At 41.1% G+C, this 25349-nt stretch overlaps 1 protein-coding gene across 1 annotated transcript; it reads left to right on the top strand.

Annotated features, from left to right (window-relative positions):
* The first annotated feature begins 14 nt into the window (after positions 1–14).
* Rnf141 (ring finger protein 141) lies at positions 15–24076 on the top strand. The gene is made up of 6 exons (XM_034517230.1): positions 15–133; positions 6949–7142; positions 10172–10280; positions 12084–12265; positions 16119–16226; positions 20730–24076. Exons 2-6 carry the CDS (start codon positions 7000–7002, stop codon positions 20878–20880), a joined length of 693 nt encoding a protein of 230 aa, XP_034373121.1. The 5' UTR covers positions 15–133; positions 6949–6999; the 3' UTR covers positions 20881–24076.
* The last annotated feature ends 1273 nt before the right edge of the window (positions 24077–25349 follow it).

Genomic DNA, 25349 nt, shown 5'->3' with positions numbered 1-25349 from the left:
ACGCGCGAGGGCGTGGCCGTACGTCACTGAGGTGCGACTGGTTTGCCGACCGCGCCGCTGCCGCCTAGTGGGTTTAGCTAAGCAGCGGCCAAGGCGGCGTCCCTGGCGCGGGGAGAGCGATGCCTTGAACAGGGTGAGCCTTGCAGCGCCGCCCCCTCGCTGCGTCCCTTCCCAGCCTCTCCACGGTCCTGGAGCAGGAAGTGGAGGCCTGGGCAGCACCAGGGTGTGGAACCGGGCTTCAGGGGAGCTAGGGCCCACTAGTCGAGGCCTCGGCTGCGGGCTTTGGGCACCGATTCCAGGGGCGGGTGGATGCTCTGGGTCCGCCTTCGTGGTGGCGCTGAGGAGAGGTTTCAGGGACCAGTTCGCGCTGTTTTGAATCTTGGCGCTGGCGCACTGAGCAGTTTAGCTGTTGGTTAGCGGAGCAGGTGCGCCAAGGAGGGGCCTAGGGGCGGGGGCCGGGGCGGGAGGGTGGCCACAGGGCAAGGCTTCTGAGGGGAAAGCCTGGGCCTGTGGTGTCGGCCAACCCTCCTACTAAACCCGCCCTGGCAGTGCACCTGGGCCTTTACTTGTCAAGCTAATTGCTACCTTGAGAACAGACATTTTAAAAAAAGTTTCCTTGCTAATCATAATTGTAGGGTAAGTTGCTTTCTGTGTGCAGTTTCATTACAAAATGTGGGGTTACTATTGTTGGAATTTGTCTCCAGCCTACCTATTAAATAAATGGCAGTGTGCCTTCATATTCTGACCCAGCCCCATTTCCTGATGCCCAGCATTGCATGTCCTTCTACTGGCATACACGTAGCTCCAGTAACACTCTCAGTTGCTTTTAATCCTTATTTCTCAAACTAAGATTATCTTTTCCACACACCCCTTACCATGCTCGCTGTAGAATGAAGTTCATCCTTCAGAATATTACCTGGGCTGTGAACTGCCACCCGACCAATGGTCCTGATAGTTGTCTTTGAGAAGTAATGCCTTCTGAGTTCAGAACCCTCGGGAGTTGCATGGATTTTGTTTTACCCCTTTCGTGCTGGCTGGTTTCAGTTCCTATTTTCCTCCTTAATATGATTGTGTTTTTCAAGAATATGTTGTCTTTGTCATTTGGTATAGGGGGAACCATATATATAAAGGACATATATGATATATATTCTTTGAAATTCTCTTAACTAGAGGAAGTTGATTTCTCTTTCTAAAAAGATAAAGCGCAAAGAGAATATATTTTTTCTAAGTCAGAAGTTTACTTACTAAACACACTGGTGTTATTAGAACTCCAGCAATTAATACTCTGTTTATATATAGGTTTTCAGTTTTTTGTTTTTGTTTTTTTTTTTTTTTTTTTTTTTTTTTGAGATTTCTTTAGTTTTATTTCTCCTCCTTAATACCTTTGACCCCAGAACAGGCATTCTAGATTTTATACCGACTCTGACCAGCCTAATCATTGGATATCTGTGTTAATTTCAATAGCTAGTACCTCTTTGTAAATTTAGAGTTTGTGTAAATAGTGAATAATAAGGTAAGTAGTGTCCTCCAAGTCCCAGTTGTAGAACTTAGTATGTATTACCAAGATGGAAGATGGAAGATGTTACAAAGTTTAACAAATTTCAAAGGTACCTTTGATACTGCAGTCATTGTCCGATAATCATCTGGTGTGACACCAGAAGTCAGCCTTGGGTACTACACCTAGTGGCCAGCAAGTCCCAGGGATCCTTTCTGTCTCTGCCCTCCCAGCACTAAGATCACAAGTGTGCCACTGCTCTGTCTTTTCACATGGGTTCAGAGATAGACCCAAGGGCCTGGTGCTTCCTGGAAGTGCTTTCCAAGCTGACCTTCCCAGCCCTCGCCCAGTCGTCTTGCACTTTGATGAACTCAGTTTCCCTCTGTGTCATTTCTGAATGGCTTATGTTTCACATTTTCAGGGAGTTCCTTGTGTGAGAATTATTAGTGATGCAGTTGTTACATTCTTATAAGGAATACTTGAACTACAGCAACTCATTTGTTAGAAAAAGAAGCAGTTAACTGTATATGCTACCCACTGAAGAATGTGGCATATTCTTGGAATCCTTAATGTTCCCCTGAGTTTCAGAATAACAGCTCTTACTTAGAAAATCCTCAGGCTGCTGTTGGGAAGCACATTTCTTTCTTACTAGAAGAGGTCACAGCTCCTTGAGGAATCTTGACCACAGACTTGTATTTTGCTGAAATTTACTGCCAGTGGTTTGCATATTATGTAAGCAATACTACTGTTCTATGATTTTGAGAGAGATACTTTGTTGTGAAGATTTTATATGTGTGTGTGTGTGATAAGTTTTCATAATTTTATCCACAAATATAATTTTAAATTCTATGTCATGTTAGTGTGGATGACTGAGCTAATAAAAGAAGACTAGATGAATGATAAAAAGTATTTCTATATTGACTAGAGAAATACTATATACTTACCTACTACTCAGAAGCAAGAGCACAGGTGTGTGTCCTGAAGAACTCATGGGGGAAGTGAGTAAGGTGACATCATTGAATGGTACATGCTGTGATAACAATATATAAATCTTCAAAGAGCAGTACTGCGAAGGCTGGCGACTGAAGGGTGGTTTCCAGCAGATTGCTTTTGTGGATACTCATCTCAGTGGCTCCATACTACACATAAATAATCACATTTTTACACCACTGATGAAATTGGTTAATATTGGTTAAACGCAGGGTCTTCCCTCCTAGCCAGTGTGAACACCCTCATTCCATGCCCTCAGGTAGGCATGAGTCACTGAATCAGTTTTCTGGATATTAAATGCAATTACAGGAAAACAATATGCTACCTCACACTATAAACCTTGTCATTCAAAGTTAGGGTACCAGGGAGACAATGCAACATTTCCTAATTCAAGAAACAACAAAGGCTTCTTTTCAGATGGGTTTTGGTGAGCAGTGTAGGGTATCAAAATAAGACACTTGGGCATGAGAGTTGTTTAAGGAACAAATACATCAGATAAAGAAGTGTACTGGAATCTTCCTTTTTCTTCCTTAAAGAGAGACGAGGCAGTCAGTGAAAGTACCTTTTACCAGGAGAAAGGAAGACATCTTACACTCGGAGATAGGTCTCAAAGCCAAGAGAGAAATCAGTACAGACCTGTCTGAGTAACTCGTTCCTCGATACTTTCCCACAGTTAAGAGCCCTACCCCCAAGTCTATTGTCTCGTCATCTTTTCACAATTGACTCGTCTTTGTCCAGTAAGTATATGTGCCCTGGGTCCTAGTTAGAGTCTTACTTTTCTTGTGAAGACTTCCCCACACAACGTGTGTAGTTTTCTTCTATTTATTTCAGTTATTCTTGGGAACAGCTGGAGATCCAAAAGTAAAGGCAGGAACCTCCGCACAGATTTTAATTCAATGGTCATGAGTTCCATTAAGTCTTGAGACCACTTCAGAAGTTTGGTTTACTTTGTCAGGTAACGTAGATGGGATTGGAAGTGCCAGGCTGTCCGATTAAAGTCTGACAGTTTATTAAGCTGATACAGCCAAACTTGAGGAAGTTAAGTTTTATTTTGAGAGCAGTGGTTCTCAACTTTGCTAATGCTGTGACCCTTAAATACAGTTCCTTATGATGACCCCCAACCATAAAATTCTCTGTGCCACTCATTGGATGAACTTCCAATCTTTTAACATTTTCATACTATGTCATTGAAAAGTTCACGTATGTTACACTAGCCCTTCCAATCGCTGGGTGGTAGGGCATTCTTACAGTAAGTCTGGGCTTTCCCTCTGTACTTGTTGGCTAATCTCTGTGTACGCATGTAAAAATCTCACTTCCTTTTCCATGTGACAGCTCATCAAATATTTGAACAGGCTATTGTGCTGCCCTGGTCATTACCTAGTTGTGCTCAGCCACAGTAGGTTGCCTCGTTTCTGTTTCTAAACCTGAGTCTTGAATATGTTCTACTCTTTTAAAGGTGTGACTGCCTTGAACTGAACATCAGTCAGTCAGACAAACAAATGCCCTCCTCTTTAACCCAGTAGAGTGGGAGGCTCCCTGCTGTAGACATCTGCTTCTAGCAGGAATTTAGAATTATTTTGACGTCTTTGCTAGACCTATTATAATGTTATTTTAATCTAAAACCTCAGGACTTCTGTTTTTGTGTTGCTTTAAAGCCCATCTTACCTTGGTGCTTTTGTGCAGTCAGCTTTTCAGAACACATTCAAGAGTTAATGTCTTGCTGTAGTTATAGACTTAGCAAGTCTCTTTATTCAGTAGATATGGTTCATTCATTCTAGTTTCAGTCAGCCAGATTGGGCAAGCATACCTAATCTTGTCTTCCAGTTATCTGAAAAGAATCTTAAATATCCATCTTGATTTTGTTTTGATGTCAATATCTCCCTTCTCTAAGTAACCCAGTGTGTTTTACTTCTCTCAAAGGTACTACAATCTACCTATCTCAGATGCTTTGGGAGACCACTGCCTAAAATGACCTCCCACCACGCCCTGTTACAAACCCAGACTGTCTTTCTGGACTCAAGTGTTTGCACAGAATTTCTTTTCCAACTCAAGACTAGTGTCTTTTACCTTCTTCCAGGCTTTCAAGCACCCTGCACTTGTTTGGTTTAGTGCTTCTAGTTTTATAATTATATACTTATTTGTATCACTAGTGCCCTTCCCCCAACTGTGTTGGGTGCCCTGCGGTGCCAAGAACCCTGTCTTTTCAAGTTTGCTCACCATCCTGTCATAAGCACCACACACAGTACTTATTAACTATATTTTTATTTCTTTATTTTTAGTTTTCAAGACAGGGTTTCTCTGTGTAGTCATGGCTGTCCTGTACTCAATCTGTAGACCAGGCTGGCCTTGAACTCACAGCAGTTGCCTGCCTCTGCCTCCCAGGTGATAGGATCAAAGGTGTACACCACCACCACCCAGATAAACATAATTTTTAGAAAGACCATGTATGACAGTTATTTCCAGCTGGTCTATAGACATTTACTTATGTTATTTCCACACATCTGAAACAGAACATGAAGAGTGAAGATAGCATGTCATTTAAATATCTATATTTCTTAAGTGTAAAGTTACTGCTTTTCTTGATAGTTTTTTGTTTGTTTGTTTTGTTTTGTTTTTTGCCATACCCTAATTTTCACTTTATAAGTTGTATTTTATATTTTTTCTTAGGTTTTGGGAATTTGGGAAATTTTGTTTGGAAACTGCCCTTGCTTAGAATAAAATGTTGTGTTTAGAGATGTCACTAGTTTGTGCCACCCAGGAACCACTAAGGCGAATTCCCTGGACACCTTCTCTAAGCTGGGAATCTTAATGGTTCCTCTTTGGATGTACTTGGTACAAACCTGTTATACTTGGACATACTTAAAATGAAATCTTTTGCCTTCAGAGATTAGGTTTTAGTAGTCTGAGTTTCCTTCTTTTTCATTATCCCTCTAGTACAGTATTTATTGCTACCATATATGTTCAGATTCAAAATAGTAATGGGGGGATTTTGTTTTTAGTATAATTATACTTTTGCTATACTTTAACTTTTAAATAATCCTCAGGCAGTACATTAAATTTTAATACTGAAAGTGATACATATTTATGGTCATATATATTGAAGTCATATTTTTAAATGCTTGTCTTGTGTGTATGTGTACATGTAGATATCTAAGGCTGCACATGCTACCATGCATATGTGGAGGTCAGAGGCAACTTTCAAGAGTTGGTTCTCTCTTTCCATCTTGTGAGTCCTGGGGATAGAACTCAAGTTGTCAGCCTTAGCAGCAAGTGCCTTTGCTACCTTGCCGGCCCTATATTCATATTTATATTCATATTTATATTTAAAGCTATAACGTCATTTCTATTAAGTGATAAAGCAAGCTAAGACTCTTTTCTATGTAATTGTTACTACTTGCTTTATGTGGTAAAGGTGTTAATTGAGTAAAAGTAAAAGATAGATTTTTTAATGGTAAATAAAATGTTAATGGTAAATGAAATGGAATTTCTTGAGGTGGGAGTTCTAACTTCACATCTGTCTCATACCATAGACTTAACCATTTCCTTACTCATAGAATAAGGATACAACAATACATCTACCCTATAGGATACTGTGAATAATAAATGTCATATATGGAGAGCATTTAGTTTGGAGTGTGACATATAGTAGACAGCCTGGGAATGTTCTTAGGAAAATGCAGTCACTTGACTGTCCCTTTCTGTGTGTGTGTGTGTGTGTGTGTGTGTGTGTGTGTGCGTGTGCGCTCGTCTGTGTGTCTGTGTGAGTTTAATGATTTTTTTTTGGTAGTTAGAGACTCATTCCCTCTTCCAATACCTTAATCATTTAGCTGTATGATTCTGAAAAATTAACATAACATAAATCTTTACTTTAAAGACTATGGTTAAATACATTGTATGTCAGATTCAGTTGAGTTGACTGAATCCCCCCTTCAGGTGCTTGTAGTTTTTCTTTACTTTTTGAAGGATGGGTGTACTGAATATTTTTATGTCAACTTTATCTAAGCTAAAAACATCTGAGAAGGGGAAACCTTATCTGAGAAATTGCTTCCATAAGATGGGGCTGTAAGCAAGCCTGTAGGTCATCTTAATTGGTGGTCAATGGGGGAGGGCCCAGTCCATTGTGAGTGGGGTCACCCTGGGCTGGTGATCCTGGGTTCTATAAGAAAGCAGAGTGAGCCAGCCATAAGGAGCAGGCCAGTAAGTAGCACCCCTCCATGGCCTCTGCATCAGCTCCTGCCTCCAGGTTCCTGCCCTGTTTGAGTGACTGTCCTGACTTTCTTCAGTGATTAACATTGATAAAGAAATGTAAGCCAAATAAACTCTTTGCTCCTAAGTTGCTTTTGGTCATGGTGTTTTGTGGGGAGCTAGCACACATCACAGCAATAATAACCCTAACTAGGACAAAGAATATATTGGTGGTTTTTTATATTTATGTAAAATAACTTCTGCATTGTATTTAACAGAAACTATGTGAAGCAGAACTCTTTCTGAATTCTGAAAGACATCATTTCACCATGGGACAGCAAATTTCGGATCAGACACAGTTGGTTATTAACAAGTTACCAGAAAAAGTAGCAAAGCATGTCACCTTGGTTCGAGAAAGTGGCTCCTTAACTTATGAAGAATTTCTTGGGCGAGTAGCTGAACTCAATGATGTGTAAGGCCTGCTCATCTTTTTTCTATTTCCCTTCATGCCCCTATTTGTCATGGCTGTAGGAGGTGACCGCATGCACTGATGGTGAGAATGAGCTTTTTAGCATAAGTTAGAAAGAGCTACATTGACTGATCTAAGTAGACTTCAGTAGCTATTTTAAAATGTGGAAGGGGAACAGAGGGATGGAGGGACTTCAAATGATATTTAGAACACAGGCAATGGGTATATCGAAGCAATTCTAAATGTACTGTAGCTCAGCCGTTGTGTACGGAGAGACTAATTGGCTCTTGTGTAAAAGTACTTGTACTTAAAGGAGCACATAAACAGAAGAGAATTTCCACTGTCACTAAAGGAAGCACCCCAGTGTACCAGTGTGTGTTCACTAATGTGCACCTGCAGTGAGGGGTCACTTTAAGTCTTTTCACCTCTCCCAAGTGAATCTCTGTCTAGGCTAGAATGCCAGTTTCTCCACCTTGAATTTAGTCTTTCTTTATAGATTTCACCTCAGTTTTTGTGCTGATTGATATAAAAGCTTTTAAAATACAAAGGGCTCTTTGCCCTCGAATGGCCACAGTTCCCTATGCTTTCTCAATACTGCTGGTTTGTTTCTGCTATGGTGGATGGGTGGGTGACACTTTTTTCTCTTAAAGCTTCCTCTGGTAGCACCTATTTCTACTTTTCTTTATTCTGTATGAGTCTTCTATCTCTTTGGGAGTTTAATTAAACGTTGCCTAAAGATTTTAAACAATATCTTTAAAAATATTCGTATCTTATTCTATGTGTATGAGGTTTTGCCTACATATGTTTGTGCACCACACGCATGCCTGGTGCCTGTAGAAGCCAGAAAAGGGCACCAGATCTAGTGGGAATGGAGTTACAGACCATTATGAGCTGTCATGTGGGTGCTGGAAATTGAACCAAGGTCACCTGGTGGAGTATCAGTGCTTTTAACCACCAAGTCATCTTTCCAGCCCCCTTAAGTAAGATCTAAAGGTCCTCTCTAGTCTCTTCAGTCTAGCCTGTTATCTCTGAGCACATAAAATACAGAAAGCACTGTGCCAAGGGTTTGAGCATTTTAACTGATTAACCATTTTAATTGATTACTCAAATATTGATGACACTTCTAGCCATCTCTGAATTGGAAGTTTCTTCCATTATCCTACATTACTTCTTATTCAACCACTTCAAAGCCTAGGACCACTGTATACAAACGTGTAGTATATAGTCACTATTAATAGCATTCAGTAATTTGTATGCACTGGTTCCAGAAGCATTTATGACATAAAGGACATACTAACGATATGAAACATGTTAGGTAAGAAGATCATACTTTATGAACGTAGCTGTGTTATTTTCAGTCAGTTATGAAGTCTAAAGGACAGTCTTAAGGTTTTATCAGGAATTACTTTCTTTTAAGAACACTGGATTTTACTTATTAAAAAAAGAAAAATAGCTTGTTTCTGAGATCATATTTGTAAGGAATAAAACAGGATCAAGAATTTAGTAATATTAGAAGAATTGGTTACCTTATTCTTGTACCAGCTTTTTAAAAAACAGAATAGATTTGTTTGTTAATGGAGGACGTGTACATGTAGAAGTCAGAAGGTAACTTGCCGGAATTTGTTCTCTCCTACCATGAGCAGCCCAGGTATTGAACTTAGGTGGTCAGACTTGATGGCAAGGATCTCACCAAGCATTGGGCCATTTCTTCCATGCATTGTTCCAACTCCTAGGAATTTAATAACATTTGCCATCCTTTAGTCCTTAAATTTATATATGTAAACTCAGATTGGTTGATGAAATTTTCCTTATTGATCTAAAGGTTCTAGGGGGAAAAAAAACTGTTCTGTGATATCACCTGTGTGCTAAATTATTGGGAAATAGTAAAAATACGTTTCTTTTACGTATTTGGCACAGAATATTTGAGTGGGTTTGAGTTTTGGGTTTTTTTTTTTTTTTTTTTTTTTTTTTTTTTTTTTTTTTTTTTTTTTTTTTTTTTGATAGGTTTCTTGCTTTGTTTTGTTTCTGTTCTAATAGTGTTGAGAAACCTAAGCTCTTGCTGGTGTCTGCATACTAAGCAGTGCCAGCACTGTAGCTTAAAACTTGTTTCCATGGGCTACTGTTGAACACTTCATAGGTGCAGTGCTTCCTGCTGCCCTCCAGCCATGAAGTCAGTCCTATAGAGGTGTGCCTTGGTATCCAGGAAACAGCTGGAAGCTGGCACAGCTGAGTTGTTTCCCTTGGCTGACTGTACTGACTGAGGCCGGTTTTACATTACTTAGCTGGAAGACACTTACTGTTTGCAGCTGTCCTGCTAGTGTTCAGAGAACAGTCAGCAGTAATAAAGGGAGCTGCAGTCTTAGGTCTGCAGATTGATTGTAGTTGGTGTTGATAGCAAGATACTGAAAGTATTGTGTGGTCTTTATGCTAGTGTGGCTTGTAACCACTTCATGAGGCGAGGGCAATAGAACTATACTTAATACCACAAACTATTTGTTTTGCCTGGCCAAATCCAAAATTACTATAAATTAAAAGCTTTCCAAAAGGTGGTTATGTAACAGAACTCAAGCAAGAATATGGTATTCCTCAGGACTGTGTGCATTTGGTCAGCAGTTGTATACACTAAGCCAATAAACTCTTACTTAAAGTTCCAGGTTTCTTGGGCTATGTTTGTCAGTGTTGTTCTTGCTAGTTTTCTTTTAGGCAGGACCTCATGCAGCCCAGACTAGCCTCAGGCTCTCCTTGAACTCCTGAGCCTCCGTCCTTCTGTCTGCCAAGTGCTGAGATTACAGGCTGGTGTCACCATGCCCAGCCTTGAACTAATTTTTTTCTAAACATCTTTTTTAGATACTCAAAGATATGGAGTGTGTGTTCAGAACATTCTCTGTCCCTGTGTTATAGGAGTCTGTTTATAATCACCTCTGCTGTCTCTGACTTGTTATTTCCTTCCCTCTTGGAAAGGGTTTCTTGAGTCTGGTTTCAAAGCTCTATTACCTTTTCATAAAAATAACAATTGTGCTTGCCTCTTTCAGAACTGCTAAGGTAGCTGCTGGTCAAGAAAAACACCTTCTCTTTGAGGTACAACCTGGGTCCGATTCCTCTGCCTTTTGGAAAGTGGTCGTACGGGTGGTTTGTACCAAGGTAAGATTGGGAGTCTTCTGGTTCAGAGCTTATTTATACTGTTTTGGTAGTTAGAGGCACATTTAGTCATATAATAGAGTTTGTAAATAAATGTTACTGATTTGCTAGTCTTATAAAGCTTAGGGGTGTGTGTGTGTGTGTGTAGGGTGGGTGGTATGTGTGGTAGTCTATATGCATGTGTACATCATGGTCGAGGCCAGAGGTTGACATCAGATGTCTGCCTCTCTGTCAGTCTTCACCTTTTTTTTTTTTTTTTTTTTTTGGAGGCAGGGTCTTTCACAGAACCTGAAGCTCACTTGCTGTTTTATTTAGACTGGCAGGCCGTGTACCCCAGTCATGCCCAGGATCTGCTCATCTCTGCTCCCCCAGCACTGGGCTTACATACACATGCCATTGTACCCAGATTTTATGTTGTTACTGAGTAACTGAGCTTGGGTCTTTATTCCTGTGTGGCTGGGACTTTACTGAGTCATCTCACAGCATCGTTTGATACTGTTGTTGCCTTCAAGCTGTTTGACTCTCACTGTTCTTTAATTGCCAAGTCAGAGAGATTATTTGCAATCAGAGGAAGTGGCAATCAAATTATGCCCACCCCCCAACTGTCTTCTGAAGCTTTAGCTTGCTGTGGATTCCTCAGAGGACACCATAGTTAGCTCTGAGATGAGACCTTAAAGATTGGTTATCTCAGGAAATCCCTTCTTTTGAAAACATTGGATTACAGTCATGTAAGAACAATCCATCAGAGAGATTGTAGTGATTTTGAGTTATGGAGTGGACCTTTTATTAGAGACGTAATATCTTGTAGTTTAGTTTTTGTATTGTAGGTAACTGCTAAACATATCATGGAAGCTGTTGCAGAAAGCTTTCTGCTCCCAGTATAATCAGAATAGCAGTTCTTAGCCTCAGGCCTTTGAGAGGAAACGAGTTTTATTAGCTCTCCTTCAGTCTCAACCCTTCTTCTAAAAGGTAAGACAAGCCATACAAGCCATAATTAACACAGTTGTGAATGCCCAGAAGTCCATTTCTGACCAGTCGGACTCTGCCCACATTATTCACTTGACAGTCTGAAATACATTCTATAGATGATAACACTGTTGATGCACATGGATGGAGTCTACTGTTGTTAAGCAAATCTTGAGGGATAAAAGGTAGTCTGAAGAATTAGAGTTATCTCAGAAGATGATTTAAGAACACTGGATTTCATTAACTAAAAAAGGAAAACACTTTTTATGATATGATTTTATGATATAATACATATGATAAGTGTGTGTGTGTGTGTGTGTGTGTGTGTGTGTATCACTAGAATGAATGGGGTAGTATACTGAAAGTAAATGTGAATCACAGACCCTAGAGATGTGCCTGTCTCTGCCTCCTCAGTCCTGCAATGCTTAGCTTTTTTTTAAACATGGGTTCTGGGGATCAAATGCAATACACTCTACCAACTGAGTTATTTCTTCAGCTCCTTTCTTGTATTTATGTATGCTCCATTTTGTACTTTTAAACTAAAGCCAGAATGCTACATTAAACTACAAAAAGCAATTGAATTTTGCGATTTCACAAATGAAGTGAATCAGTGGGTGGACATCGTCCATAGATTGTTATCTAGTCCTGTTGGGACGAGATGCCCAGGGTGGGCTAATACCCAAGGGGGCTCCCCTTCTCTGAGGAGAATTGAAGAAAATGTGTACATTCTTTTATTTAGACTCTTATTTTTCTAGATATATTGTGCACTATAAAGCTCTATTTTCAGGATATTTGACTGACTGCTGTATGTCTATGTCCCCTCTCCCTTTGTGTTTCTAGATTAACAAAAGCAGCGGCATTGTGGAAGCATCACGGATCATGAATTTATACCAGTTTATTCAGCTGTATAAAGACATCATGAGTCAAGCCGCTGGGGTGTTGGCTCAGAGTGCCACCTCTGAAGAGCCTGATGGGAACCCATCCTCTGTAACATCTTGTCAGGCTAGTCTCTGGATGGGCAGGTGTGTGAGCCACAGTACAGTGAGTAGCAGCAAAGTGCCAAGATCACAGCACGTTCTCCCTAGCGCTCTGTGACACTCTCAGTTCTGCTGTCTCAGCCTGGCGTAGGCAGGTCAGTTTTAGGTTAGTCTGTCCTTCCATTCATTTCAGTTCCAGATCAAGGCGGCTCACAGCAGGAAATGTTTGTCAGCTCACTGTCCAGGAGTCCACTGTCTCTTACATTTAGACAGGAGATACTGATGCCTTCCCTTTAACAGATTTTTAAACAGTCAAAGCCCTTTATAACATTAGGTCCACGAATCTGGCAAAAATCTTTTCAGAAGTTATTTAATTGGAGGTTACATTTTTAAATATTGTCTTCAGGCCTTGGTGTCTACTCAGGGAAGAAAAGCAGTGGTGCACATATGGACACTGCACAGGAGGAAGTGACGTCAGCTGCAGTTTGTCATGACGGTGCTTGTTCACTTGGGCCTCATACACTACTGTTCTTTCTAAGCTCTCCCCCTATATGCTTTTAGGGTGTGAAAGCTCCCACCTGTTGCTGCTTGATGTGACATAATTAAATTTGTAAATACCTCATTGGAAGAAGGCTTCTGTGGTTCCAGGCTTGTTAACTTTCTGTGTTACTGTGACACTGGGTGGTGTTATGCAGAATCCGCGTCAACTCTATCCTCCTAGAGTTAGTGTCTGACAGGAGTTTCTCTCTTATTGCTTCAGGTACAGTTGCATTTTCGCTTCACTCGTAATAACTGGTTCCCATGTGCTGTGCTGTTGACGTTGACTTGTATTTTCCACTTAGACTTCCCTGTTAGATTTACTAGTGGGCTATGTTACCAGCCTGCTGTGTGAGTGTCACAGTGCTGTAGCAGTGCTTAGGCCTGTCAAAGGTCTGATTTTCTGCTCTTTTCTTGTCTGACTTCAGAGTGGTGATCTTTTTCTAAGTGTTTTGAAAGCTGAGAGTGGTTTTTTACTTGCCTCTGTAGCCACACCACAAAAAGTAAAAAGTTCCTGTTGCGGTCATGTTAAGGAAGGTGGTGAAAGTGTGACTCAAAGACTAGGAGAGCAGTGCCAGCTGGTTGGATGAGCCAGCACTTGGCTTCATGTTGTAAGCCTCCACTGGTACCCTGATACCAGGTCATAGGAAAAGGACTTTGTATGTAGAAGGAGAGTCTGGGAGCCGTCTACAGGTTTGCTTCATGCTGGACGTGTTGTTCTGTAATGGCTAGTTTTGTGGAGTGCTTGCAGTTCATTAAATCCTAACAGTGACTCCATGGGGATACAGTTGATCAGATGAGGAAGTAGATTTAGAAGAAGTAAGTGCATGACTAGAAGCTGACATAGGTGAGACTCAAAAGTTTAGCCCATTGCAGCTCAATGGTTTGGAGGAGGAGCTGGAGACTGGTCAGCTCTGTGGTGCTCCGATGCCACTAGTCCCAGGAGCTGCTCTGTCTGTCTGTCTCTGCACTAGCATGTCTGAGTCATAGTTAACCGAATGGAAGCCAGCTTGTACTTAAAAGTTGCATTCCTACTAGCTTCCACAGCTCTGTGAGACTGGCTGCCTCAAAGAAGCACTCTACTCACCTAGACAGCTTTACTGGTGTGAAAGTTTTTTTTTTTTTTTTTTTTTTTTGTCTCAGAGTAGTCTGGCCCTCAGAGGCATTACAGCAAAGGCCCTGGAACCAACTGGCCTGTGCTTGAGCCTTCACTCTTATCTTTTATCAGTTCCTTGCCTTTTTAAGAGGATGAGAGCAAGGGCAAGTGCCCCAGAAGACTGTTGGGGCAGTTAAGTGAGTTAATAGGTGGGACACACAGAAGGGGCCCTGCATGTAATGGTATGTGTGGGTGAGTTACCTGTCACCATTATTAGTAAATCATTAGAGTGTCCTTGAGTGCAGAGGCCATATCAAACAAGTCTGATCTCTTCTGCCTGCCCTTCAAATGTTTGAAAACTACACAAATTCCCATTGAGCCTTGCTCTCCAGAGTAAGTGTCTTCAGCTTTTGTTCACGTGGTTCTCCGTACCCTAGAGGCTGTCCTGTCACTGTGCTGCTGGAAAGGTAGCAGACAGTGTGGGCATGGGGTACCCTCCTCCGGCAATCTCTGTGTCTCATTCTTCTCAGGCTGCAGTGCTGTTATTTATAGCTGTCTGCTCCTAACTCTGAAACTTTCCTGTCAGAACACCTTGTCACTTTGGGGAGTCTGTTGTAGTCTCTGTTGCTGACATCCTCAGGTGAAGATTTGAAGCCCAGAAGCAGAAATGCTAAATCAGTGGATCTGAAAAGGCACTAAAGTGTCAGATATGTATAGAGATGGTGATATGTCTATTTATATGTGACTGATGTATTGTGTCTGTGTGTATATACACAAACGTATGTATGAGCACATATATCAGGTCGCTATGCATATAGGTTTCCACCCATTTCACCATTTCAATTCATGGGCATGCTTCTCTCCATGACCAGAGAAAACATTAATCTCTTACCTTACCCTAACAGTATGTCTGTTGTAAAGCTCCTTAAACCAGCTCCAGCTGTCTCTCAAGAGCTGTGAGACGAAGTTCTACCTGATTTTCCTCTCTGTAAACTACCCCTTGCTTTCCTTTCAGTTAACTCTCCTAAAGCCCTGTATCAGCAGGAGCTCTTGCTGCTTCTAGGTTGCCTGTTAGAACAAGTTCAGAGTTAGGTTTTTGACATTAAAGAATAGTTTGTCTTTGCTATGTAATCAGTCTTTTCCTCTCGGTTTAACTGCTGAGCATCATGCAGCCTTGCACACACACACACACACACACACACACACACACACACACAGGCTTCATGTTTTCTTTTATGCCTCCATGACTCACTTTATGCTCCTAGTTCTCTGTCAAATTTCTGTGATTTTTTTTTCCTCTCACATTTCCAAAAGTGTGTACTTTACTTGGCACATACTATACGTGCTGTACATTTGACATTTCTTTATATTATATTCAGGTCAACAAATTCCAAGTGTTATTGCCGACTTTCACGCTGTACTGTAAATACAAGCAAAGAGTGGAAATTATATCAGACACAGCTCCTACCCTTAAGGAGAGTGGGGCTATACTTTGAGACGTTCAGCTTAAAGCAACAGGAAAGCACAAAGAATAAAATATTGAAAATCACTTTTGGAAACATTACATTAAAAAAACTAAACTATGGGGTGACTAACCAAGGAACAGCTGTATGCAAATTTAAATTTAAAATTTAAATCATTTAATTTAGGCTGCAGTTGGTTTTGAGAGCAGAAGGAAATGGATATTTTAAGCTGAGATACTGGAGACTCCATGTGCAAAGGAGCAGGGCTCCTGTGGTGCTGGCTTGTAGCCAGCATCAGTAGAAGGTCCTCTCTCGGAGCTTCCTAAGTCCCAGCTGTGCTCCAGTCCTTTTGTGTTCTCCCTCGAGTCTAATCTTAGGATCCTGCTGCCTCTTCTCTCTTCCAATACTGTCAGTGCCACTATAAGGCCCTGATGATGAGGCATCTGTGTGATTCCCTTATGGCAAATAAATTCTATACTGATTGATTTTCTGTATGTAAATTCAATATGCCTAAAATTGGCTGAGTTATTTTAGAAAGACTTAAATGTGCAGGTTTTGTTCAGATTTAGTTTTCTTTCACCTGCACAGGATTTGTCTTTTATCATATTTAGAAACTTAACATTAGTGTTTCTTTTCTAACATATTTGCCCAGAAGATGTTAATTTTGGTCTGACCTTCACTCTGCATGTAAGTCGTGCTGTGATTTGTACTGAGTGTTTACTGGTGCTTTTTAAGGCAGTGAGACAAAGTAGGAAGCATATGCACAGAGACTGTCATTGTCCAGCTCAGTTGTCACACTCAGGGTGAAGCAGCTGACTGATGAGGAGGAGTGTTGTATCTGCATGGACGGGCGAGCTGACCTCATCCTGCCCTGTGCTCACAGCTTCTGTCAGAAGTGTATTGATAAATGGTAAGTTATCCACTGTCATTGGGGGTAGCAGAGGTCGTCTGGGACTAAATCAACAACTGGAAATAGAAATACTTGAGTGCTAACCATGAGAGCGTTGCTGTCTAGTCCTCTGAGTAGTCTCTGTGGTAGCTGCCCCCTAGCCCAGTGTTTTTATACCTGATGCCTGTGAAGTGTGGGGACACAGCATGTCTTTGACACACTTACTTTAAGAGTCTTGATGCCTGATTTGGATCTAAAATCCATTTTCTTTTTTGCACCCCCCCCCCCCAATAATTCTCCATATGTGTGTGTGGAGGAACCACATCCTCATCTGTGGGATCTGGAGGGATATTAGGTCAATTCTTTGAAGTTATTTTCTTACAAGATAATGGAACATTTAGGAGAATGTATAATGACATGGAGTAAGCTACATGTGTCTAAATGTTTTCATTTATGTGCACACTCATGAAAGCTGTCACAATATGAAGAGCAAATCCATCACTCCCAGAATCGCCTGAAGCCTGGTTCTTAGGCAGCTGTTAATTGCTTTCATTTGCTAACAATACTTTGGGTTTGCTAGACTTTTTAAAGTAGCACCATACAGAGTGTTCACTCTGTTGTCTAGTGTCTTTCATTCAGTGTAATCAGCTCAAGATTTAACCATGTTGTAAGTGCAGATAACTGGCAGATAAAGGCTTCTTTATCTGTCTGTGGACTAGTAGTTTTATGGACATCTATTTTGACTTTTTCTTGGGTGGCTACCTCAGGTAGCCAGGTCAGGTGTTTCTCAAGAAATTGCCAGCTCAGTCCCCAAAGAAGTCATACTTTAAAAAAAAAAATGTTGTTTGTTTGTTGAGACAAGATCTAGCAGTGTAGAGAACAAGAAGGTCTCAATTGGATCTTGTGGTAATCCTCCTGCCTCAGCTTCTCAAAATTGGTATAGATGTGTGCCACCATGCCTGGCTCCTTCTCATCTTTTTTAGTGCCCTCTTCAGTACCACATAGGAGTTGCACTGCCTTTGCCTGTGCTAGCCAGCACTGTAATCAGGCCTGGGGCAGTGTTTCTATGGCTCTCCCTTACATCCCCTACTGGCTGACAAGTTATCATCTGAGCATCTTAAATGATGTTCTATTCAGGTCTTTGCTCATTTTATTAGTGGGAGTTATTATCATATGATTGTACATGTTTTCTCTCCTTCTATGGCTTGTCTTCTTTCTCTTGAGAATGTCTCTGAAGGAGAAGTTTTTGTTTCAGTGAGGGTAAATTTCAGTTTGTGACAGTGATCCTTTCTGTACAATCTTTTCCTGCTCCAAGGGCACAGAAGTTACTACAAGTTTGGGGTTTCACATTTAAGCCTGTACTCCAGTTTTATATAATTTGCTGAAAGACCATCTTTATTAACCTTTGAACCTTTTTTGAAATCGTTTGTTCAAGTACACAACTCTTCTGTCCACTGATCTATGTCTGTTTCACTCCAACCCCATGCTGTTCTGGTTCTTCCTTCCTTACAAGTCTCCCTGTCTAGAGTCATGTGCACTGATCCATATGTTTTAACAGAGAGTTTAGAATCAGTGTACCAGGCTTCACAAAGGAGCCTGCAGAGACATTGATTGATACCGTATTGACTACATCAGTTTGGGACAGTTGGTTTCTTAATGTTAAGCCTCTGATTTCTGCAGGCAGTTTTATAGTGTTCAGTGTTGCAGATCTTGGCAGTTTTGGATATTTTATAGTTTTGTGCTGTTCTAAATAGTTTTTGTTGGTTGCTAGTACATAAGAAGACCAATAGTTTTATAACTGTCTTGTATCCTGAAGTCTTATGAAATCCACTTACTTTTTGGTAGCCTTCTGCAAATTCTATTGAACATCGTGATGATTTTATTAAACATCTGAACATTGTTTCCCAAAGATACTTTTTCTGTTACAAAATTCTAGGCCAAGAGTTTTTCCTTCCAGGCTTCATTGTTGGGCCTCACTTCATCTCATTTTGTTATAGGAGCCGCTGTCTCTGCATCCTCCTCTGAGGCAGTGTGGTTGTTGTAAGGTCTTTATCTTTTCACTGCTTTTAGGCAATTTGAGTAGGAGATGCCTTGTCACTACCTCACCCACCCAGGTTTCTTGTGCTTGGAGTTTATTTATATAGTAGGGCGATGGTACTGTTGATATTGGAAATTTTTCAGCCATTGTTTTCTCAAATCTTGTCTGTCTGCTTTTCTTTACTCCCTTCCTTTGGCTTCCATTACCATGTGTTGACCCTAAACTTGTCCTCTGTCTCAGCTGTTGCTCTGTGGTCACATTCACCAGTGCTTGTGTTTGTTTACCTCATGTTCTAGCCTCCGTTTCTGCGTTCAGTGGATATGGAGACTCTTGTACAGTGACTGTACTTACAGCTTTTCACTTGTCTGCTAGCACTAATTCTGTGTGGCTTTATTGTTTTCCTCTTTATCATCTTATAATGTTTTTCTGCTGCTCATTTGCCTTCCAGATGTGAATTTTACCTATCTAGGTAGTAAATATTTAAATATTAATACTGTAAATAGCCAGGCTTTGTTTTGAAATATGGCTTGCTTACTTAGAAGGACTTTGGACAGTTTGGGGTCCTTTTACAGTTTGTGAGGAGGCCCAGAGCAAAGTTTAGTTTCCTGTTACTCCTTTCCCACTGATGAGACAAACTCCTTCAAAGTGCTGTACTTGGTGCTCCTAGAGTTGGAAGCACCACCAATGCTCTGTGGCCTTTGCATACGTCTCTCAGAGCTTCAGCCTCCTGGCATTTGCCCACACTGGCTGGCTCTAGTGGTCAGTAGAGGGACCTGCTCTCTCTTGGTTCTTCTCTGTGGCTCTCTGCTGTGCAGTGTTCTGTCCTGTGAACTCTAGCCACCTTGGCTTCAACTGTTCTTCAGCAGCCATCCAGGCCTTCAAGATCCTCTACTTCTTTTTCTGAGTCCTGCAAACTCACAGAGCAGCTGACTTCCAGCCACAGGCTCACTTTGCTTCTCAGCTCTTGAAAGTCACACCCCTGTCTGATGTCCAGTGCTTTATATTAAACCTCACCTAACACCATTCTCCTGGACATTGTGTCCTGTGTGTCAGTTGTTTTTAGTGGGAAGATAAATCTGGTTCCTGTTGACCAGAATTTGACTGCTTTTAAATTGTGATATTTTATGTACAGAAAAAAAAGCCCATCTTGTAAACCATCCCTGGGGAACCCAAAATCAACCAAATAATGTATGCCAACTCTAAATTTCACATGTAATTTTTGGAATAAGTTTCTCATTTTTGTACAAAAGCCAAAGCACAGTTGATAAACGGGCTGTTTAGGCCCTAGATCTCACTAAGAGATCTGTGGGGGAAAAACAAACAAAAAAACATTGCCTTTTCCTTTGTAATGTATTTCTAGCTCAAACCATGGTATTTCAGTTTCTCAAATAGTATTTGATGAGAGAAATTCCTTTGCAAAACATAATCTTAAGTAATCATATATGTGTCTGTGTCAGAAATTACTCAGCATTTGAGTGTCACCTCTAGTCCTAAACCTCAAATGTTCTATCCCTATACAACTTCCTTAAGTCTTTTTGGTTTTAAGACGAAGGACATTTTATCGGACTTTTAATTGTAATAATTTGTCAAAATTCTTTTCTGTTGCTGCACGTGGTGGTGCACACCTTTAATCCCAGCACTTGAGGAGGCAGAGGCAGACGGAGCCAGCCTGGTTTATATAGCAAAGTCCTCTATGCCAACCAGGGCCTCGTAGAGACTCAGTATCTTTTTTTTTAAAAACTGACCTTAATTTCTCACAATAATAAGTAGTAATACCCTTTCTGCTAATCGTGCCTACCACTGGCCAAACACGAGTCCCAAGGTGCAGTGGTTTCCACTTAAAAATAAATTCTTAAACTTTATGCATTTTACACTTTGACTAACTCTCCCATCGGTCCAAGGGGGCTTCTCCTTAGGACACATAAGGAATTCTTATTAAGAAAAACTTGGGTGCAGAAATAAAGATTGAAGATTTTGGCTGATGGTAGCAAACAAGATGAGGGAACTAGGTATCTTTCTACTGGAGAGGGTTAGATACTCGCAGTCTATCCATATAATACACGTTTCTGACAAAGAGTAAACTCAGGTCCGGTGTGTGAGAGCATGCTGCAGTCCCCAGCCCTGAGAAGGCTGGAGCAGGAGGATGGCAAGCCAGCAAGGCTACTCAGAGGAGAAAAGAAAAAAAAAAAATATTACATACGCCGGGACACAATGGTTTATAAGCTATAGGTACAGGTGAGAACATACACGCTTGCTCTTTTCCCACATATTTGACATTTTCAGTCATCCTAGTGAAAAACGTAGGCAACTAGTTAGTTTGGTCCTGGGAAAGAGAATTAAAGGCTGGGATAAAGAGAAAGATTATTTCTTCATTGTACACTTGTATGTTGTTTGCATTTTTAAAGCCATGTACTTTTCAAACAAACTTGTTCTTTTAGAAAAGAAAAAGAAAAGAAAAACTTGTTTTGCTTGGATTTCCCTGACAGGAGTGATCGCCACAGGAACTGCCCCATTTGTCGCCTACAGATGACTGGAGCAAATGAATCGTGGGTGGTGTCAGATGCACCCACTGAAGATGACATGGCTAACTATATTCTTAACATGGCTGATGAGGCAGGCCAGCCCCACAGGCCGTGATTTGGAGGAAGACTTCCTGTTGTTATTCCGAACTATAAATACACTGTTGTCATAGAGGAGGAGGGGAGGGACGTTGTGGCACACATAGAAATATCAGTTTTCCCACCTTCTTATTTTTGCTATTCTGATAATATGTCCCGTTCTTAAATAAACTCCCATGTCTTCCATGAATGGTGGGCTACTGTTTAGCCATACTCCATAGCCCACCTATTCTGTGTTGCTCTTGAGCCCTTTGCTACAGATTGCAGCAATACTTAACATTACTGCTTTTCAGGGAGGGAGGGACTGTTCTGGCATCTTAGTGGGTTTTAATTTTAGAGTGTTGATGGTTGTAGCCATCTGAGATAAGTGACTGAAACTAATGTCTCACTCAGCTGGAACCTGAGGTGCGTGTGCTCTGCCCCCTTGTGGTTCATTCTGGATCCTTCAGTACTGTGGCCCAATTGCTTCCTGATTTTATATGTCACTTTCGGCCTTGGGTTCTGGAACGACTCTTCATGTTGCCACGATGCAGCACACAGATTAGGACTCTCTGGTTGGGACTCTGTCTTGGAAATGGACTATACTGGAGGAATCCTCATGGCTGTTTTAGAAATGCATCTCTGGACCGGAATAGGTGCCCATTGGGTTTTTTATAATGCCCATGTAGCTTGAGTTTTCAGAAGGAATTTTTTCTTTATAGAAACACACGTTTTATATTTCTAGGTTACACCGAGTCATCCGATCCTGAGCTAGACTGCATTTATTTTAGGTAAAGATACCTTTCTGATACCTCAAATTTCTCAGATTAAAAGAAGAGGAAGATCAGGTAAATCTCTTCACCATGCAGTTGTAAAACTCCAAAATCCAGACCTCAGTTGGCTTTCTTCCCATTTCTCTGCAGTATTCAAGCTTCTGGAGAGAACAGTAACAGGAGGGCAGCCTTAGCGACCTCGGCAGTGGCTTGTGGAGGAAGAATGATAATGCTAACAGTTCAGCCTATAAAAAGCTAGTGCATGAAATAAGTCCCCTTTAAGAAATTTTAGCATTCCATAGAAATCTTCTCACTGATTTTTGGCAAGTTGCAAATGTTCCTGTTTTCCCAAGTATAGATGTATACAATTGAAGTTACTGCTTATTGATTTTTGATTCAGATTTTAATGAACATTCAAATAAAATCCCTTTCACAGAAAAAGATCTGACTTGATTCAGATTTTAATGAACATTCAAATAAAATCCCTTTCAAAGAAAAAGATCTGACTTGATTCAGATTTTAATGAACATTCAAATAAAATCCCTTTCAAAGAAAAAGGTCTGACTTGATTCTGCACCCCAAACACTGAAGATGTCAGTAGTCCACTCACTGTAATGACAGCACAGTGACATACATACCAAATGGCTAAGTAGTCCTGCACAGTGCTGTTGTCTGTCATACCTTAGCTGTGATGGTTTCATGACCTTGAGAAAGCCGTACTCTGCTGTAGGTTCCTATGGAGGAACTGAGATTGCATTTGTGGTTTTCAAATATTAGCATTTCAGGTAAATTTTGAGAGTCTGTTCACACTGAGTACATACACACATGCTACCCCATTATAGACAAGCTACATTTTATTAATAGAGGTTTTCTTATATAAACTTAAACTGTGTGATCACTTTTAAGTATATGAAAATGTGAAAATGCATTGGTGATACAGTTTCATTAGAATTTGTGAATGAAAAACTTCTGTTTTGTAAAAATAATAATTCAGGGCTAGAGGTGTAACTCAGTTGGTAGAGTGCTTGCCTAGTGCATATGAAGGCTGGGTACCATCCAGCACTGCATAAAAACTGCTGCTGGTGCACCCTACTACCCCAGCACTTGAGAGGAAGAAGCAGGAAGACCAGAAGTTCCAGGTCATCCTCTACCACATAGTTCAAGAATAGCCTGGGCTACACTGAAACATTGTTTCAAAAACAAATGGGGGTGATCAGGCTGGAGAGAGAACTCAATGGTAAGAACACTAGCTGTTCGTGCAGAAGCCCAGAGTTTAATTCCGGGCATCCCCATTAGTGGTTCACAACCACCTGTATCTCCAGCTCTAGGGGGTCCAACACCCTCTTCTGACCTCTAGAACACCCACATGCATGTTACACACAGAGAGACGCACACTAACAAAAACAAATCTTTAAAACATTTTAAAATGCATATTTGCAGATGATTCAAGCTCCTCTATTGATTCTCAAGTGATCCATAGAACACATTCTTTAAACCTTGGGATAAGTGATTTCTGGGGTGTTGTCTAGCGCTAAAATTGACCTTTTGGATTCAGACTTGCTGGGTTTAATTCAAATTGTCTAATTTCAAAGTGTTTCTGAAGTGAAATGCATAGTTTAGGGGTTGGGGGTATTTCTAGCAATAGCCAATACTTCTGTTCCCCAGAATCCTTCACTTTTGAAAGAACTGAAAGAAAGTGAGTCCAGTGACTTGCTACTGCCCACTGCCCTTTACTTAAAGTGTGAACTCTGAGATGCTAACTGGTCTACTGTGAAGTGTCAGTGTCTCCAACTGCCTTACCAAGTAGTGAGCAGAGTTCTCTATGCATTCCATTGAACTGGGTGGTGACTCTTCAGATGTCAATAGTAGGTAGAGTTCACCATAGGAGCTAATCATAAAAGTTGTACATTTGTCTCATGAGTAAAATGTATACTTTTTCTATTCTGTACAGCTTTGTCTTTTTAAAATAACTACATAAATACAATTACCATGGTAGGAAATTGTGTGCCTTCAGAGATGTGTGAACTGCCTCCTGCTTTAAGGAATTGTTGTAAATCGTATGTTAGTGCTGTGCTCACTCAGTAACAGTGAGTTAACTTGGATGCTGTAGACATGGGGTTTCAGAAAGAGTTTGTACCGAAGTAAAGGCTGAGAACAGCAAAGCCTGTTTTATTCTTAGGAGAAACTGATACACTGTGCAATAAGTAAACTTTGCAAGTGAAAATTAGCTAACTAAAAAGACTTTTGCTTATGTAATTTCACATTCTTATATACTAAATATATTTATTAGAGGACTGTTTTATATTGTGCTCTGGGGGGGTCGTGGTATTTCTGTGCTGTTTTGAGGTGATTTTCTTGTATTAATGTACAACTGGGTAATAAGGCTGCTTGGAAACCTTTGGTTCCCTGATTTTTTAACACTGGGAAGTTGGGTTCATTAAAAGATAGTCTGAATAACTTGCATTTGTAAGTGTTGGGAGTTTCCTTGTTTTGGGGGAGAGGATTCTCAACTGAAGCGTACTTTGCCTGTCAGCTCATCACCTCCATTTATGAGGAGCAACACAGCGGACAGCAGTGTAAGCAGCTGCTGTGACTTTGATTAGCTTTTCTGTCCTAGTGCCCATTAGACAGAATAAAGGATTAAGCACTGTGCTCTGGCAGTTCTGTGCTTTCCATGTAAAAGGATGTAGAAGATGCTTTTCCATCAGAGAAGCATCTTCAAGTCTTAGTGCCAAAGGGGGGAACGCAGAAGGAGGTGGCAGCTTTGGTACTTGTCAACCATACTGTGGAGAAATACACATTACTACCAAAAGCACAAGAGTTTCTTAAATATACTTTGCCAAATCACCACTCTATAGTCTTAGCTCTTCATAGATTGTTTAACGGAATAAGCCATAAAGATGAGAGCACAGGAGCCAGAGGCTGCATGTCTGTGGTGCGTGCTCCTTTTCCTGGTGTTATGGTTATTCTGACAATCATGGTGCAGACACCACATTTAGGTGCATCATAACCAATCATTCTCCTCTGTGTTGAGAACCAGAGAAAGATGAGTATTGTGTCATGAGTCCACCCCTCAGCAGGCAGCAGCTACTGAGAGCCAGCCAGGCATGCTCAGACCTCCTTTCATTCAAGACAAAAGTGTGGACTCACCAAGTGGGGAGATGGTACTGACTTTCAACAGGTTAAGTAGGGCATAAGGCAACCATCTACCCTTAGGAATCAGCCAGAGAGTACTGTCTGGAATCTGAGCCCACACACAGTTGCCTCGGCTTCAGGCAAAAGGGGGGATTCACTCTCACACACACACACACACTCCTTAGGAATCAGCCAGAGAGTACTGTCTGGAACCTGAGCCCACACACAGTTGCCTTGGCTTCAGGCAAAGGGGGGGGGGGAGTATTTACACACACACACCCAAGAGGGTCGGGGAGCACAAAGATCTCATAAAACAAAGTGTTAGAGAAACAGGTGTCCGAGAAGCTTTCAGGACAAGTAAAACCAACACACACTGGTGAACAAACTAAGACATCATCTGAGGCAAAGAACTCCATCCAGATGCGGCTGTGCTGATGCTCTGTGGGCCGGGTAGAGGCTAGGCTGAGGTGCCAGATGTGACCACAAGGTCGCCTGAGCTTTGGCTTGCGAATTGTGGGTTTTCATTGTCAGTGCTCCACTGCTCACAGGTTTTCATGTTTCCCATCTCAAAAGTAAAATAAGAAACATTTGTTCTGTTGGG

Source organism: Arvicanthis niloticus, chromosome 1 (genome assembly GCF_011762505.2).
Source record: "Arvicanthis niloticus isolate mArvNil1 chromosome 1, mArvNil1.pat.X, whole genome shotgun sequence".
NCBI lineage: Eukaryota > Metazoa > Chordata > Mammalia > Rodentia > Muridae > Arvicanthis > Arvicanthis niloticus.
The sequence above is the reverse complement of the archived record's forward strand: the minus strand, read 5'-3'. Positions and strand labels throughout refer to the sequence as shown.